The sequence below is a fragment of the Aplosporella prunicola genome (assembly GCF_010093885.1).
Source record: "Aplosporella prunicola CBS 121167 unplaced genomic scaffold K452scaffold_4, whole genome shotgun sequence".
Taxonomy (NCBI): domain Eukaryota; kingdom Fungi; phylum Ascomycota; class Dothideomycetes; order Botryosphaeriales; family Aplosporellaceae; genus Aplosporella; species Aplosporella prunicola.
Window position 1 is genome coordinate 471779 of NW_022983532.1, and position 13395 is coordinate 485173.

The 13395-nt window shown below is 55.7% G+C and overlaps 9 protein-coding genes across 9 annotated transcripts; 4 read left to right on the forward strand and 5 right to left on the reverse strand.

The window, feature by feature from the left end:
• Positions 1–23: 23 nt before the first annotated feature.
• K452DRAFT_283852 (uncharacterized protein) lies at positions 24–733 on the forward strand. The gene has a single exon (XM_033539846.1). It carries the CDS (start codon positions 37–39, stop codon positions 310–312), a length of 276 nt encoding a protein of 91 aa, XP_033401207.1. The 5' UTR covers positions 24–36; the 3' UTR covers positions 313–733.
• K452DRAFT_120834 (uncharacterized protein) lies at positions 375–888 on the reverse strand. The gene has a single exon (XM_033535173.1). The coding sequence runs from the start codon at positions 740–742 to the stop codon at positions 437–439; it is 306 nt and encodes a 101-aa protein (XP_033401208.1). The 5' UTR covers positions 743–888; the 3' UTR covers positions 375–436.
• A 147-nt stretch (positions 889–1035) lies between these two features.
• On the reverse strand, positions 1036–2313 carry K452DRAFT_264567 (uncharacterized protein; the record flags this gene model as incomplete). The annotated part of the gene is made up of 3 exons (XM_033538701.1): positions 1821–2313; positions 1426–1766; positions 1036–1356 (listed from the first exon to the last, which is right to left on the reverse strand). The coding sequence occupies exons 1-3, from the start codon at positions 1828–1830 to the stop codon at positions 1036–1038; spliced, it is 672 nt and encodes a 223-aa protein (XP_033401209.1). The 5' UTR covers positions 1831–2313.
• Positions 2314–3292: 979 nt separating this feature from the next.
• Positions 3293–6214, reverse strand: K452DRAFT_283853 (uncharacterized protein). The gene has a single exon (XM_033539847.1). The coding sequence runs from the start codon at positions 5993–5995 to the stop codon at positions 3539–3541; it is 2457 nt and encodes an 818-aa protein (XP_033401210.1). The 5' UTR covers positions 5996–6214; the 3' UTR covers positions 3293–3538.
• Positions 6215–6411: 197 nt separating this feature from the next.
• On the reverse strand, positions 6412–7570 carry K452DRAFT_315732 (uncharacterized protein). Its single transcript, XM_033543891.1, has 2 exons — positions 6974–7570; positions 6412–6920 (listed from the first exon to the last, which is right to left on the reverse strand). Exons 1-2 carry the CDS (start codon positions 7508–7510, stop codon positions 6558–6560), a joined length of 900 nt encoding a protein of 299 aa, XP_033401211.1. The 5' UTR covers positions 7511–7570; the 3' UTR covers positions 6412–6557.
• Positions 7571–7836: 266 nt separating this feature from the next.
• Positions 7837–8911, forward strand: K452DRAFT_283855 (uncharacterized protein). Its single transcript, XM_033539848.1, has 3 exons — positions 7837–8088; positions 8146–8171; positions 8236–8911. The coding sequence occupies exons 1-3, from the start codon at positions 7926–7928 to the stop codon at positions 8782–8784; spliced, it is 738 nt and encodes a 245-aa protein (XP_033401212.1). The 5' UTR covers positions 7837–7925; the 3' UTR covers positions 8785–8911.
• Positions 8912–9273: 362 nt separating this feature from the next.
• Positions 9274–10666, forward strand: K452DRAFT_315734 (uncharacterized protein). Its single transcript, XM_033543892.1, has 3 exons — positions 9274–9762; positions 9816–9974; positions 10039–10666. Exons 1-3 carry the CDS (start codon positions 9337–9339, stop codon positions 10417–10419), a joined length of 966 nt encoding a protein of 321 aa, XP_033401213.1. The 5' UTR covers positions 9274–9336; the 3' UTR covers positions 10420–10666.
• A 377-nt stretch (positions 10667–11043) lies between these two features.
• On the reverse strand, positions 11044–11701 carry K452DRAFT_120868 (uncharacterized protein). The gene has a single exon (XM_033535174.1). The coding sequence runs from the start codon at positions 11459–11461 to the stop codon at positions 11126–11128; it is 336 nt and encodes a 111-aa protein (XP_033401214.1). The 5' UTR covers positions 11462–11701; the 3' UTR covers positions 11044–11125.
• Positions 11702–12099: 398 nt separating this feature from the next.
• On the forward strand, positions 12100–12689 carry K452DRAFT_206862 (uncharacterized protein; the record flags this gene model as incomplete). The annotated part of the gene is made up of 2 exons (XM_033536112.1): positions 12100–12515; positions 12578–12689. Coding segments are annotated over 2 exons (528 nt in total), but the record flags the coding sequence as incomplete, so codon positions are not given.
• Positions 12690–13395: the final 706 nt, after the last annotated feature.

Here is a 13395-nt window from a genome sequence, read left to right on the forward strand (position 1 = left end):
CTGACTCCAGCGTATAGATGGTAGAATCAACTCCAAATGCCCGGTGCGTCCTACCATTTAAACATCCAGCTCTACATCAACACTCTAGGTACTAACTCCCCCTCACCACTATCAGAAAACAGCCAAGCACTAACCATATCAAAAAGAATATCTGCATCAATTACATCAACTACCACCTGCCATCCAATCTCCCATGCAACCCTCATCCCACCCCTCCACACCACAGAACCCGTGCTTAGCTGCCCTCACCTCACGTGCGACAGTCCAATCATCACAGGTGCGAGCCAGCTGCCACTGCCAGAAGATCCTTGAGAGACAGATAGGTGTCATGTGACGCACGCACACGCGCACGCACACACGAGCTAATTCCACGGCTCGCCAAAATCTTCAGCAGCATCTAACCTTAAAAACAGGTGAGCAGATCCGACAACGGCCGTCACCAGACATCGCACGCGGTGCACAGACAGTCAACACTAACAGTAGCACTAGTAGCATTGGCAGCATCAGCAGCAGTAGAGTGAGTGTATAACAGTTTCATTGAGAAAACGGTGTAAAAGTAGTAGTCGAGAAAAAGAAGAAGGAAAAAGAGCCCATAACAAAGACCAAACCAAACCATCGATCCCATCCGCAGAGCAGCAGTAGTAGAAGTTGGTGGTAGAGACCGCTTTTTGTGAACCGTGCAAGAGAAAACCCGAGCTGATCGCTCAAAAGGAGATACTGAAAAAAAAAAAAAACCCCCCATCGCAAAAGCAAAGCAAAGGCCACGAGTACTATCCCGTAGGAGACTTCAGATCCGGCCAATGCTAGAACAACAACGACAAAATAGTTCTATCGCCGTGTCCGCGGACACGCGATCAAAGAAATGAGAAGAAGTCCATAGTAGAAGAGCACAAGAAAAAAACTTTTTTGGCGGACGGGACGACACAAGGTCAATCCCAGTCCGTGTTTTTGGGAGCTCTCCAGCTCCCCAAAGGCCTCAAACCTTTGCATGCGCGTCCAGAGAGAGACGACATGCTTTAAACGAGGCAAACACGATTATTGAGGGGGGAGAGCACCGAGGCTGAGAGCCAACGCCTTCCACTTTTCGATTTCCGCAGCAGCTTCCTTCTTCTCCTGCTCCAGTTCGGCAATGCGCTTCTCCAACGTCTGGACGTGGTCGAACTTGCGCTGCCTAGAGTCACGCGCGGCAAGCGTGTTGCGCGCACGCTTCAAGGCGATCTTGTCGCTGGGGTCGACAGAGATGGGAGGAAGAGGGCCCTTGCGCCGACGAGGCTTGCTGACGCCAGAGTAGGAGGTGGTGGGAGAGCCGCCGTTGGAAGATTTTCGGCGGCCAGACGCAGTGGTCAGAACAAGAGGCTTGGGAGAGCTGCTGGTAGAGTTCAATTGGTCTAGCGACTGTTCGCTGTTGGTCCGCTCGACGGGAACCGCGGTCGGAGCAGGCTTGTCCTCGGGGAACAGCGACGGCCAGCACTGGGAATCCATGTCGCTGTCTTGCTGGAAGAGCGGAGAGGTTTCATAGCCGTCTCCGATGTAGGGGGACTCGTTGATGGAAGGGGAAGTCAGGTTCGTGAACGCGGTCGACGGAGGGGCAGAAGACCCGAAAGGATCGTTCCAGATATCCTTGGGGGACACGGTTGTCGCGGTGCCCACAGACATGGACAGAGGGTCCATGCCCGCGAAGCTCCAGTCGAAGTCGGCGTCCATGTGGGCCGACGGGGCGCCGAATGCGTCGAGGCCCTCCAGGGCGACGTTGATGTCTTTGTTGTCTTGACGCACGGTTAGCAGGCGGTCGCGCGACTCGGCGGCCTCGGTGTAATTACCTAGAGTCATGTTTCCAGCGGGTGGGTTGTTTTGCTGGCGGTAGGGTCCTGTGTTGTTGCTAGAGAAAAGTGGTACCGGTGGACGAGATTGGGCAGTAGTGTGACGACGTAATCCGACAGTAGAGTTTGGCGCGCTGTTGGCGTAAAACTGATGCTGACCGTTAAACGTAGGACGAGTCGGAGGAGCGCTCGGTCGACGCGGTGGGGCAGAGGCGTGCGTCGGTTGATCGAAGAGTTGAAAGTCTTCCTGAGGCGGGAAGAGGGCTTGTCGTGATTGCTGTGTTGTAGGTTGCCTTGAGGCTTGGGGAGCTGGTGAGGGGAGCCATGATGACTGGAAAGAAGCCGTGGTGAACGACGTGGAGTCGAGCGTGATGGTCGGCGGGAGTGAGCTGAAGCTGCGCGAGGCTGGGCTAGAGGTCACAGATCCGGAACGGAGCTGTGGAGGAGTGGAGTGAAGTAAAATCTGAGTAGTATCTATGGTGGCGGTGGAAGCGAAAGGGCCCAGAGGGATTAGACAGCCATGATTACGATGTCTGTCTGTGGTGTGTGGGTTGTGTGGAGAGCGGATAAGACGAAGAAAGAAAGGAAAAGAAGGGGCCTGAGGACGCGGGCGTCGACACCTTAAGAGGCCGCGCCGGTGCCGGTGCGGCTTATCGCGAGCGATGAGTCACTGGGCCACAGGGCGCGCTGACAAGCGTTTCGTGTGGCCCGCCCGCCCATTCATTGGTCGCGACCCGCAATACCCGGCACGCCCTATGCCGCTCCAGTCGACCTGCCCCTCCCTCCAAGCCTCTCTCCGCCAGGCAGCCAAGTTTTGCGCAGCCGCGTGCGGTTTTACCTACTCCCTACGAGTACGCCTGACCTTGTGTCGCAGCAATGATGGCCGGTGGCAGTGCTGCCAATTCTTTTGTTGCTGCCTGGCGCCGCACGATGGATGCGCTACATCCACCTGCCCTGTTTCGGACACCGCTGACCCGCCCGCGGCCCCCTCGGTCCTCCGCGGAGAGAGCTTGTGCCCTCCCGCCATTATTCAGCCGACTAGCCTCGACAAGCTTTTCACCTGCCCTCGTTTCATGTGAATTGTCCATCGTCTCACTTCAGGCCATGGCCAGATAACAACACCAGCTAGCAGTTACTACAATACAATAATAATATGCGCCGCTGCCCGCAGGCCCGGTGTGCCGTCTCCGGTGGGGACCTTCATCACCGTACTACATACGGAGTAGGAGGAGTACCAACTTCAAACACCGCACATGCGTCCGTCCCCACGGTGTCACCGGGATGAGTCACTTTCGTCTCCGCATTCCCCGAGGCGATCACAGATGCACCAGATGCAGGTGTGCTCGGGTCCTCCGTCGCTGGATACCGCGCCCTGCAGCTTGTGCGACACGGCCGCATGCTTTTGCAATCCATCTGCACTGCCCCAACCATCTTCACGTCGCATGCTTTGTAGGTTTCGTATTTAGTACGGGCCTCCCCCCTGTCAATAAATTGCTTTCCCGTGTTTGTTGATGATATAAGATACATAGGTAAGCTCTACGGCAGACCGCTTGTTTATGATGCAACGCCTGAATACGAACTTTCAAACTTTTTTCCTCTTTAACTGGCTGTAGGGGTAGCGTGCATGAGCTTCAAGCTGCCAATAAGATACTACATAGGTAAACGCCGTCTCGTGTATGCTGTTCCATTTCATCATAGCCCGTGACACTGCTCATCGCTCAGAACCTCTGCAAAACTCCCTTGACAACCCCATCCAGGGCAATGTGACCGCGAACCATGATCTCATTCAGCCCAGTCTCCGGCCCGCTGCCGCTCTGCAACCAGCGCTGAAGAAGGTCGTTGCTCTCCTTGGGCTTGATATCCTTGCCGGCAGTACCGATCGTGATGTGCGCAACCTTGTTCGTCGTCTCAAATGCGTTCACCGTCTGCCCGTCCTCGGCCTGCGCGCTCTCACTCAACAGGCGCACAACGAAGCACATGACGCGCCCGTCCCAAATCAGCCTTTCGAGCTGTACCTTGCATCTGCCAAGGTCAGGGTCCGTCGTGTTGCCTGTGCTGTTCCTCGCCGTGGCGTGCAGTTCGTGTAGACGGTCCCATTGCTGCGGATGCTCTTTGGAGGAAGCGCGGTGGATAAGCGTGACGTGGAATTCCTGTTGAATGCGGTTCGTGTGCTGCAGCTGGTGGTAAAACTGCTGGGTTTCGGGACTCTGTTCTTTGAACATGGCCTCGAGTATAGCCTTGATGCGTTCCGAGGAAAGCTTGATACAGAAATAATCAATCTTAGGAGGCTTGGGTGCGGCAGGAGTACCATTCTGTTGGCCCGACTGTCTCTGCTTCTGCTTGTTACCAAAGCTCAGATCATGCTTGATATCAGGCTTGTAGTCATTCAAAGCTGCTTCAATCGCCATGTCGAGATCATGACCGGTAGGCATCTCTCCAAACAACTTGGGAAACTCCGAGTTCAGCTGGGCCACAACGGTCTCAAGGTTTTCCCGGGAGGAAGAGGTGACATCAAGGTTGATGACAAGGTCAAATCCATCGTCTGGCGATTCATCCGGGTTAACTGGTTGGAACCTCTCCAGGAAACCTTCCATGATTCCGATGACCTCGCCGGAACCCTTGGTACCCGCCTGGATTGTCTGGTGGTTGTCTCCGCGGCTGAGGACGCGGTCCTGCATGGCTTTGCGGATCTGGTCATAGTTGGCACGGTCGTGGACGTAGTGAAGAGCAACGAATCGAACCCCTGGTACGGTCTTAGAGATATCCCTGATAATCTGCTCTCTCTCACGTCTCTGGTGGTTGTTTCTGTCGGCAATCATGACCGGATGGCTCTTCAATGACTGGCAGCAAGCATCTGCAAACCTCTGCGGCCGGAACTTGCGGCCTTCGATGTTGTCGTTCTGCACATGGCCCCATCCGAACAACTTCGTCAGAGCCACCGCAACAGTCGTCTTGCCGCACCCAATGGTCGCGGCTGGGACAAGCACAACGTTGTTTGTAACCTCTCTGCTTGGTGGAGTGCCCTCGCCAGCTTCAATCTCTTGACGAATGATATCCGAGCCCTTTACGCCTCTCTCCCTGAGGAAGTCGTCCCTCAAGGAGATAATCCCATGGTTTTGGTTGTAGGCTGCGGCAATCTTCGGATCCTGGTGAAGCCTACGCTTAGCATACGTCAAATATTCCTCGGTGATGTTCTTGTGCTTCTTGTATTTTGGTGGTCTGCCAGCAATGATGGCCTTGGTGCACTCGCGCCACTGCCGGTACATCAGATAAGGTTCCTCAAACTTGTATTTGAAGAACCAATCTTCCCAGATGCCATTTTCCCCCTCACGAGCCTGGCATCGGATGACAAAGCCTTCCGTCTCGCGGCCTGCGTAGGCACCAGTCTCGGCCACTTTGTCGAGGAAACTCTTGACCTTGGTAATATCGTTCTCCATGACGTACATGGTCTTCTTGAAGCCCCATTCGGTGGCGAACCTGTCAATAAGCTCTCCCGGATAGGTGACAAACTCGGGCAGGTTGAGGTTGATGCCGTGCAGGTACAAGCCAGCCGTTTCAGGATTGTAGGCCAAAACATGTTCCTCGAAGGCGTCGTCGCAAAGCTCAGCAACGGCGGTTGCGTTCATCTTCCTGAGAGTCCGTGCAAGGTCCTCGCGAGTCTTCCCGACAGTCTTGAGATGCCTGTCCACCCATTGCTCTCCGGCCTGAGCGTGGCTCAACTCCACATCTTCCCGACTGCCGGTAGAGTGTTTGCTGCAAACCAGCAATGTGCCATCGTCCAAGCCCGCGATGAATATGATACATCCGTTCTCCTTCACGCTGAGCTCATATGGGCCCTTCGTGTGCTTCTCAACGTTCTTCCATTCCGTCTTCCTCACTTCGCCGTGGTTGAAGAATTTGTCGTAGCCTCGCACCGCGATCTCATGGTTGCCCTCTTGGTTGACGTATGTGAACAGGCCGCGAGCGTACGTGGGGAGGTTTGGCTTCTTGTAATCCCAGTCTTGCATTCGCCACGAATCCACGGGTCTTCCATTGGGGGTTTGGTAGGTACCTTTCCTGACGGAGAATCCACCTCTGCCCTTGCCTTTTTTTGAGTGGGATTCAAGGGCCTGGACGAGGTTCTTGATCTCCTCGGGATCCTGAGGCTTGAATGGAGCGTTCTGGCGATCAGACATGCCGGAAGGCTTTCGCGCGGAGCTTGCGTATCGAACAGACGGTTTCAGGCGAGATGCCGAAAGGACGGGGCGTCCGTGTATAAATGGGCGGAGCTGTGGAATCAGGCGTCTGCCGGTGAGTCAGATGTTGGCACTGTTGCCACTGGAAGGCAACAAGCGACGAAGCTGAGAGGTGCGCGACAAAGGAAGAAGAGTGAATCTTGTCATGGAGCAATGGCGGGAGCAAGGAAAGTGCAGAAGGGAGCCTCGAGGCAGGCGCGCAGGTCTAAAAAGCGCGAGCAGGCGCAGTTTGACACGCCTCGGCGTCATTCCTGTCAAAAGCCGCTCGATCCCCGCCGCACGGACCTTTTCAGCCTTGCGCCGGTGGAGGGGCAACAGACACGGTCATCATCACACACGTAATTTTCGAGAATATTCTATCGCATCTGAAAGCATTCATTTTCTATCGTGGGATATCGTCATGCAGCGTAAATAACCCCGCCCAAGTCTATCCGGTACTTTTTACAGCAAGGGGAAGGGGTATATAATCAACAAGAACAACCATGGTTCCTGCCACAATTGTTTACTCGTCGTCACCGAAGAAGACCTTGACGGGCAGCCAGTCGTCGCCGCAAACCTTGAAGCGCTCAGGCATGCTGCTGATCTTGGTCATCTCCTCGTCGGAGAGCGCCCAGCCGTCAAGCTCGAAGTTGGCCTTGATGCGGGACTCGGTGACACTCTTAGGGATAACGCTGGTGCCACGCTGGAGGCCCCACTTGAGCAGGACCTGCTGGACAGTCTTGCCCTTCGCCTCAGCAATCTTCTTCAGAGCCTCGTTCTTGTAGAGAGGGGAGTCGGTCGAGCCAAGGCAAGAGTAGGCAGTGCAGTGAATGCCCTTGGACTTGCAGTAGTCGACGAGCTTAGGGGAGGGGTTGTTGGGGTGGAGCTGTGTCAAGTTAGCAGAGAATTCCCGTCTCGCGTGATATCATCTGAGCTCACCTCGATCTGGTTGACCGCAGGAACGATCTTGGTGGAGGGGTCGTTGAGGAGGATCTCGAGGTTCTTGATGGCGAAGTTGGAGACACCAATGTTCTTCACGCGGCCGGAGGCGGGAAGCTTCTGCAACTCCTGCCAGGTGTTGACGAAGTTCCAGTCGGGGTAGTGCTTCTTGAGATCGGCGGGGTCGGTGGACGAGGGCCAGTGCATGAGGTAGAGGTCGACGTAGTCGGTCTGGAGGGACTTCAGGGAAGACTGGATGCCCTCTTCGACACGCTTGTGCCAGGGGTTGTCGAGCTTGGTGGTGATCCAGATCTCCTCACGGGGGACGCCCGAGTCCTTGATACCGAGACCGACCTCGTGCTCATTGCCGTAGGCAAGGGCAGTGTCAATGTGACGGTAGCCAGCGAGGAGGGCAGCCTTGACGGCCTCGCGGACCTCGTTGGGCTTGGACTGCCAGGTGCCGAGACCAACGGCGGGAATCTTGGCCCCGGTGTTGAGGGTGTAGGTCTGCTTGGTGAAGTCGAGGTTGCCGGCCATTGCGGATAGATGTGCGTTTGTGTGAGTGGATTGAGGGGTGAGAATGGGAAGAGAGGGATGTGGAGGAGAACACGGCAAAGGTGGGAGGCAAGAGAGGTTCAAATACCGTTCACCAGCTCACCGCGCGCGGCAGAATCCACAGCATGACCGCATTCCGTCAATGGAGGGGCAGGCGATGGAGGGGTAAATTGGCGCACATGGTGGCCCGTGAACCGTCAGGCGTAGCGGCTCCGGCATCGAGGCTCCACATTTTCCGCAGGTTAAAGTCCAAGGCCCACCGGGTAAACTCGTAGCGTCATTTGGCCGGATAAACAGTCGACGTCGATCATTGCCCCGAAGGCCGAGGCCTGCAGCACCGTCATCGCGGCCATCTGCGCAAACTCACGGCACTTTATTTGTCCTTCCTTCCGGCGCCATGTCCCGCTTCGTGTCTGGAGGCACCATCGACCAACCGGTGGAGAGGGATGACGAATGGCTGAAGGCGCAGCAAGAGATTGAAGCAAACCGCCGCAAGAAGGAGGAGGAGAGCCGTCAGGAGAACGGCAAGAGTCTGTACGAGGTTCTCCAGGAAAACAAAGGTAAGTTCTGGCGCTTCTGCCTGGCCGGTTGACATAACAGTTTTCGACGGTCCGTAGCCAAGAAGCAGGAAGCTTTCGAGGAGGTAAGCATGGGCCGCCGTTGCGCCTGATGTTTAACGGTCATGGGCTGATCGCTTGTCACGCCAGTCAATCCGCCTCAAAAATCAATTCAGAGCGCTCGATGAAGACGAGGTCGACTTCCTCGATTCCGTCCTGGAGTCGACCCGCGCAAAGGAAGATGCTGTGAAGAAAGAAACTTCCGAGCAGCTCGACGCGTTCCGCAAGCACCAGGAAGAAGTCGAGAGAGCGGCGCGCTTGACTGAAGGCAACGACGGCAGTCCGCCTGACGAGGAAGAGCAATGGGCTTCGGCTGGCAGAAAGCGCAAGAAGGGCAAAGAGCCCTTCAAAGGCCTTAAGCTGCGCAAAGCGTCGAGTACAGACAAGCCTATCTCCCCGGAAAACCACGGCCCTACTAAGGCCCCCGATGACAAGAAGAACGAGGAGCTAGCAGAAAGCTCCAAGACCTCCAAGTCAGATCCTTCGTCCAACCATCAAGCCGGGAAGGAACCCCCATCACCAAAGCCCGCAATGGAAACGAGTACCGCACCTGCTAAAGAAGAAGCTCCTCCCAATAAGCCGAAGCCGAGCAGTGCTACCCTCCGACTTACTGGTTATTCGTCCGATGAAGACGATTGATCAGCTCTGGTTAGCATGACATAAAACCGCCACGAGCTTTTGCAGAGGATTAGACCATCAAAAGCAATGGACAGGGACCGGCTGAGGAATCTCTCGTCTTGGCCCAGGGGCATATTAGCAGAGAGGCTTGTAAGATTCTCGTAGGACAGCACGATGGTTTTGAGAGGACGATGCAGCGGTATGGGTTGGCAACCTCTTGGACGAACAATGGAGCGCTTTAGTCCGGATTACAATACTATTATGTGAATATTCGATTGGCAGTTGATGTGTCAATTGTTTTTTGTTCGCCTCTAACGAGCAGAGGAAGCTTCCAAGAGCAAAGCCCAATCGGATAAATGCTACAAACATGTTTCTAGACCATTCTTGCAGCCGCAAGACGTCCTGACGTCGGGTACCTTTCGCCGGCATTACATCGGCAGGCCGTACCGCGAGCGGCCGTCAATGCTTCGGTTGGACCTTCAAAGAGAACAGCTCCAGCTTCACAGACCCCACTACAACCCTAGCCGCGCCGCTTCACACAACGATCAACTGCAACCCCAGAGTCCGCCCACGATGGTTGGACCCGCGCGACCACGGTCGTTGGCTAAGGCGGCATTCCCGTCAGCCTTCTCCAAACAAAAGACGACGGCGTACTCAGACAGCAATCGTCCGTCCGTCTCGCACCACATCCGAACCATTGCTTTCAACCCGCAAGGCACACTCATTGCGACCGGCGCCGGCGATCGCACCCTGCGCATTTGGAACCCCGAGAAGAGCCATGTAAAGAACTCGACCGAGCTGCGCGGACATCAAGGTGCCGTCGAGCGCGTCGCATGGAATCCGACCAAGGAAGCGGAATTGGCGAGCTGCAGCGCCGATGGAACAGTCAGGTTCTGGGATGTCAGGAGCAAAAGTAGCATCGGCGAGGTCAAGGTCGGAGGAGAGGCGTTCACCCTGGCGTGGAAGCCTGACGGTAGCGAGCTTATTGTGGGACGCAAGGTGCGTCTGGCGCAAACTTGCACATGCCTATGGTTGCTAATAACGGATTCCAGGATGATGTGCTAGTTCCGGTGTCGCGCTCCACCCTCTCCGCACTTCCTTCGCAGCGCCAACTCGTTCAGACGAATCAGACAATCTTTTCCTGGGGAGGGGAAGAATTGTTCCTTACAACGGGAGAAGGACATGTCAAAATTCTCGATTACCCGTCCATGGTCCGTTTTCCCTCACGACCTCTGAGGTTTCAGTTACTAACATGTCCCGGTACCGGGCTGGCAGGAAGTTATCCACTCCCTCAACGCACACACCTCGTCTTGCTACTCACTTGATTTTTCTCCTACTGCCGCTTACCTAGCGATTGGCGGTTCCGACGCCATCATCACGCTTTGGGATACCAAGGACTGGATCTGCCAGCGCACTCTTACGAACATGACCGGTCCTGTGCGCAGCGTCAGTTTCTCCTTTGACGGAAGCTACATTGTCGGTGGTTCGGACGAAGGCGCCGGCCTAGAGATTGCGCACGTCGAAACGGGCGAATACATCCACAAGGTGGAAACACCCGCGCCTACCCCGTGCGTACAGTGGCACCCTAGCCGCTATGTCCTGGCCTATTCTGATCCGGCCGGTCTGAAGATCATTGGGGGAATTGGCGGCCTCTGAGGTTGGTGCTCTTGCAGAGCACACATTTTGATGTTACACATGACTGTTGCATGGCGAGGGAGTTATTGGTCGGGAGGAAGGCATATGCCTCAATGTCAGTATACCCTGGAGTCTTTGCCTAGACACTATTCACCGATTAGAAATATGGAATATTATAACGGCGCGAAAAGCTCGCAACTATTCTAACATCTGTCACCGTCAAGCGAGATCCACCGCCTAACGAGATGATGACGTTTGTATAGAGTAGACAAAGAAATCTAAGGCTAGCTATGATATTTATAGTATGTGTACGCTCTAAGACTATTTCACTTATATTTAGGGCTCAGGCTTGTAGCTAGACAACGAGTGTTCTGTAGGAGTTGTTTATGATCTTTCCTATCTCGTTAGGCGGTGAGTTTCGCCTGACGGTGACGGACGTTATCATAGTAATACTTTTGTGTGATTGATGCTGCTCTGACTATCGTTCTAGCCAGCGCTGGATATGGGCAGCCAACAGCGAAGTTTAGAATTATAGTGCATATGAGGTATGTCTGTCGATCCATGTCGATCCAATGGTGCACGAGTCGACAGCTACTTCTCTATGCTGGTCATGTCTCAACTGCGCTTTGAGCAAATGCGCCAAATAATTGCTCCTTATTTCGACTATCCCCCTATCTTTTAATCGCACGTTAAGGAGAGTTTACTATGATTGCCGAATGCTCCCTTTCTAGAGGATGTATATATAATGACAAAGCGGAGTTGGTAGGAGGGCAAGGTGTGAGCAAATACGAAGGGGAAAAAAAAAAAAAAAAAAAGGGCCTCCCACCAACCTTACTTGCTGGCTATGGAGGCGTATGTACAGCACACAGCAAGCACTGACCGACCAAGCTTCTTTGTCCTCAGCCATGACCATGAGTCGGGAGCCGGCAAGACCCCTGCCTACCCGTTTGTCCAACAAGCTTCCACGCAGGGACCTGCGGAGAACCAACCCAACGACAAACAAATGAGCGGCGGGGCCAATGTCGCACCTCGTCACACGGGCGGAAGGGTCGGAAGCGCGCATGTCGCCCTTGCATGGAGACCAGCCAGGGAGTGCAAGACAACGTTGAGTTCACGCAGCGATGGATGGTGCGCTGGTTGCCGTAGCCAGGCCTGCCCTAGGGAAAGGTAAAAGAGAGTTGGAGGGCTTGTTGCAGACGCCCAAGCTTTTGCTTGTGCTTGGCGCCCAGCGGATCTGGGGCAGCGGATTGGCCGGCGGGCGGCAGTTGTGTTTATATTTGGCCTGCCGCCGCCGTCGCTGGGCCAAACACGGCGCGCAAGGCGGCACGCGATGAAACTCCACGCTCAAAGGATGGCCGCGGCTCGTGTGCGCTGGGCTCCACCGCGCTGAGGACATAAAAAAGTGTTAAACCTGGACTCTGGGCCGCCATCGTCCTCCTCATTCACCCTCTCTTCCCGCCTCCCGCCACCGGCCGCCGCAAGAACTTGTTTCACTACCCCGGCCTCTCCCAGATCGGTGCGCCTTCCCTCCCCGGTTGTGACATGCCTGCTTGCACTCACTCATTTCCCCCACACACAAACCTTGCTATTTCTTCTCGTCCACCCACGCGCCTTCCTTCCTTTCCTCTCCACCCACTTTCGCTGACTGCAAATTTCCTTTCTTTCCAGTCGTCTCTCACCAACTACAAGATGCGTTTCACTGCTGCCCTCGGCGCTCTCTGCGCCACCTTCACTCTCGCTGCCGCCTCCACCGACGCCGAGAAGGTGCTCAACAACCCCGTCGGCGCCAGCTACTCGGCCGAGCTGCCCCAGTCCAACAAGACGGCTCTGCGCGGCTCCATCGTCGCCACCACGACCGAGGGTGAGACCAAGGACGAGCATGTCGTCAACTTCCTGCTCTCCATCTCCGGCCTTCCCTCTGAGGGCGGCCCCTTCACCTACCACATCCACGACAAGCCCGTCCCCGCTGACGGCAACTGCACCGGCACCACCGGCCACTTGGACCCCTTCGGTCGCGGCGACAGCCCCGCTTGCGATAAGTCCAAGCCCGAGACCTGTGAGGTCGGTGACCTGAGCGGCAAGCACGGCAAGATCAACTCCTCTGCCATCTCTTCCCAGTAAGTAGCTAACGCCCTCCACCACTTCAAACCCGGACACGGACTAACCCTCGCACTTCCAGGTTCAACGACGCCTACGTCGCCCTGATCCCCGGCAACGCCGCCTACTTCGGCAACCGCAGCTTCGTGGTCCACTCGGCCGACAAGACGCGTCTGGGCTGCGCCAACTTCACCGTCATCTCCGCCGGCGCCGGCGTCAACGCGACCAACAGCACCGGCTCGGCCTCCAGCTCGGGCAGCGGCTCGTCGGCCTCGTCCACCGGCTCTCCCAGCTCGAGCCCCTCCTCCGCCGCCGGCCAGAACGCCGCCGGCCGCAACGGCGTCGCGTCGGGCGCTGCCGCGCTCGTCATGGCCGTCTGCGCTGCCGCGCTGCTGTAAGCAGCAGACGCAGTCTGCAGTCTGAAAAGCATTACCGCTTCGCGCGTGTGCAGGGAGTGCTAGCACGGTGTTGTGTGAGCGACGGGCGATCGACGACGAGCACAGATGTGTTTGATACCACTTTTTTCCTTCTTCTTCTGTGATTTTGCAGGCAGGCTAGGGCATGATGGCTCGGCCTCTACCTACCTACCTACCTTAGGGTCTACGAGTACGAGTACGAGTACCAGGGCCATGGACGAAACTATGTGGCGTAGATAATGACACGACCTCGGCCAATGAGAGAGAGAGAGAGAGCTGTAATGCAAGCTTTTTTTTTTTTTAAGAGCCGACGATGTATGCCCCCTCCCTCCGTGAATTTGCTGTGGTGGTGGTGGTGGTGGTGGTGGTGGCGGCCGAACGCAGTGATCGTCCGTGCGCTTTGATCTACGACGTAGGGTTGTGACTTGTGAGGATCATGGGCGCTTAAGGTTATGAGTAAGTTCCTTAAGGTTATCGAGCCCCG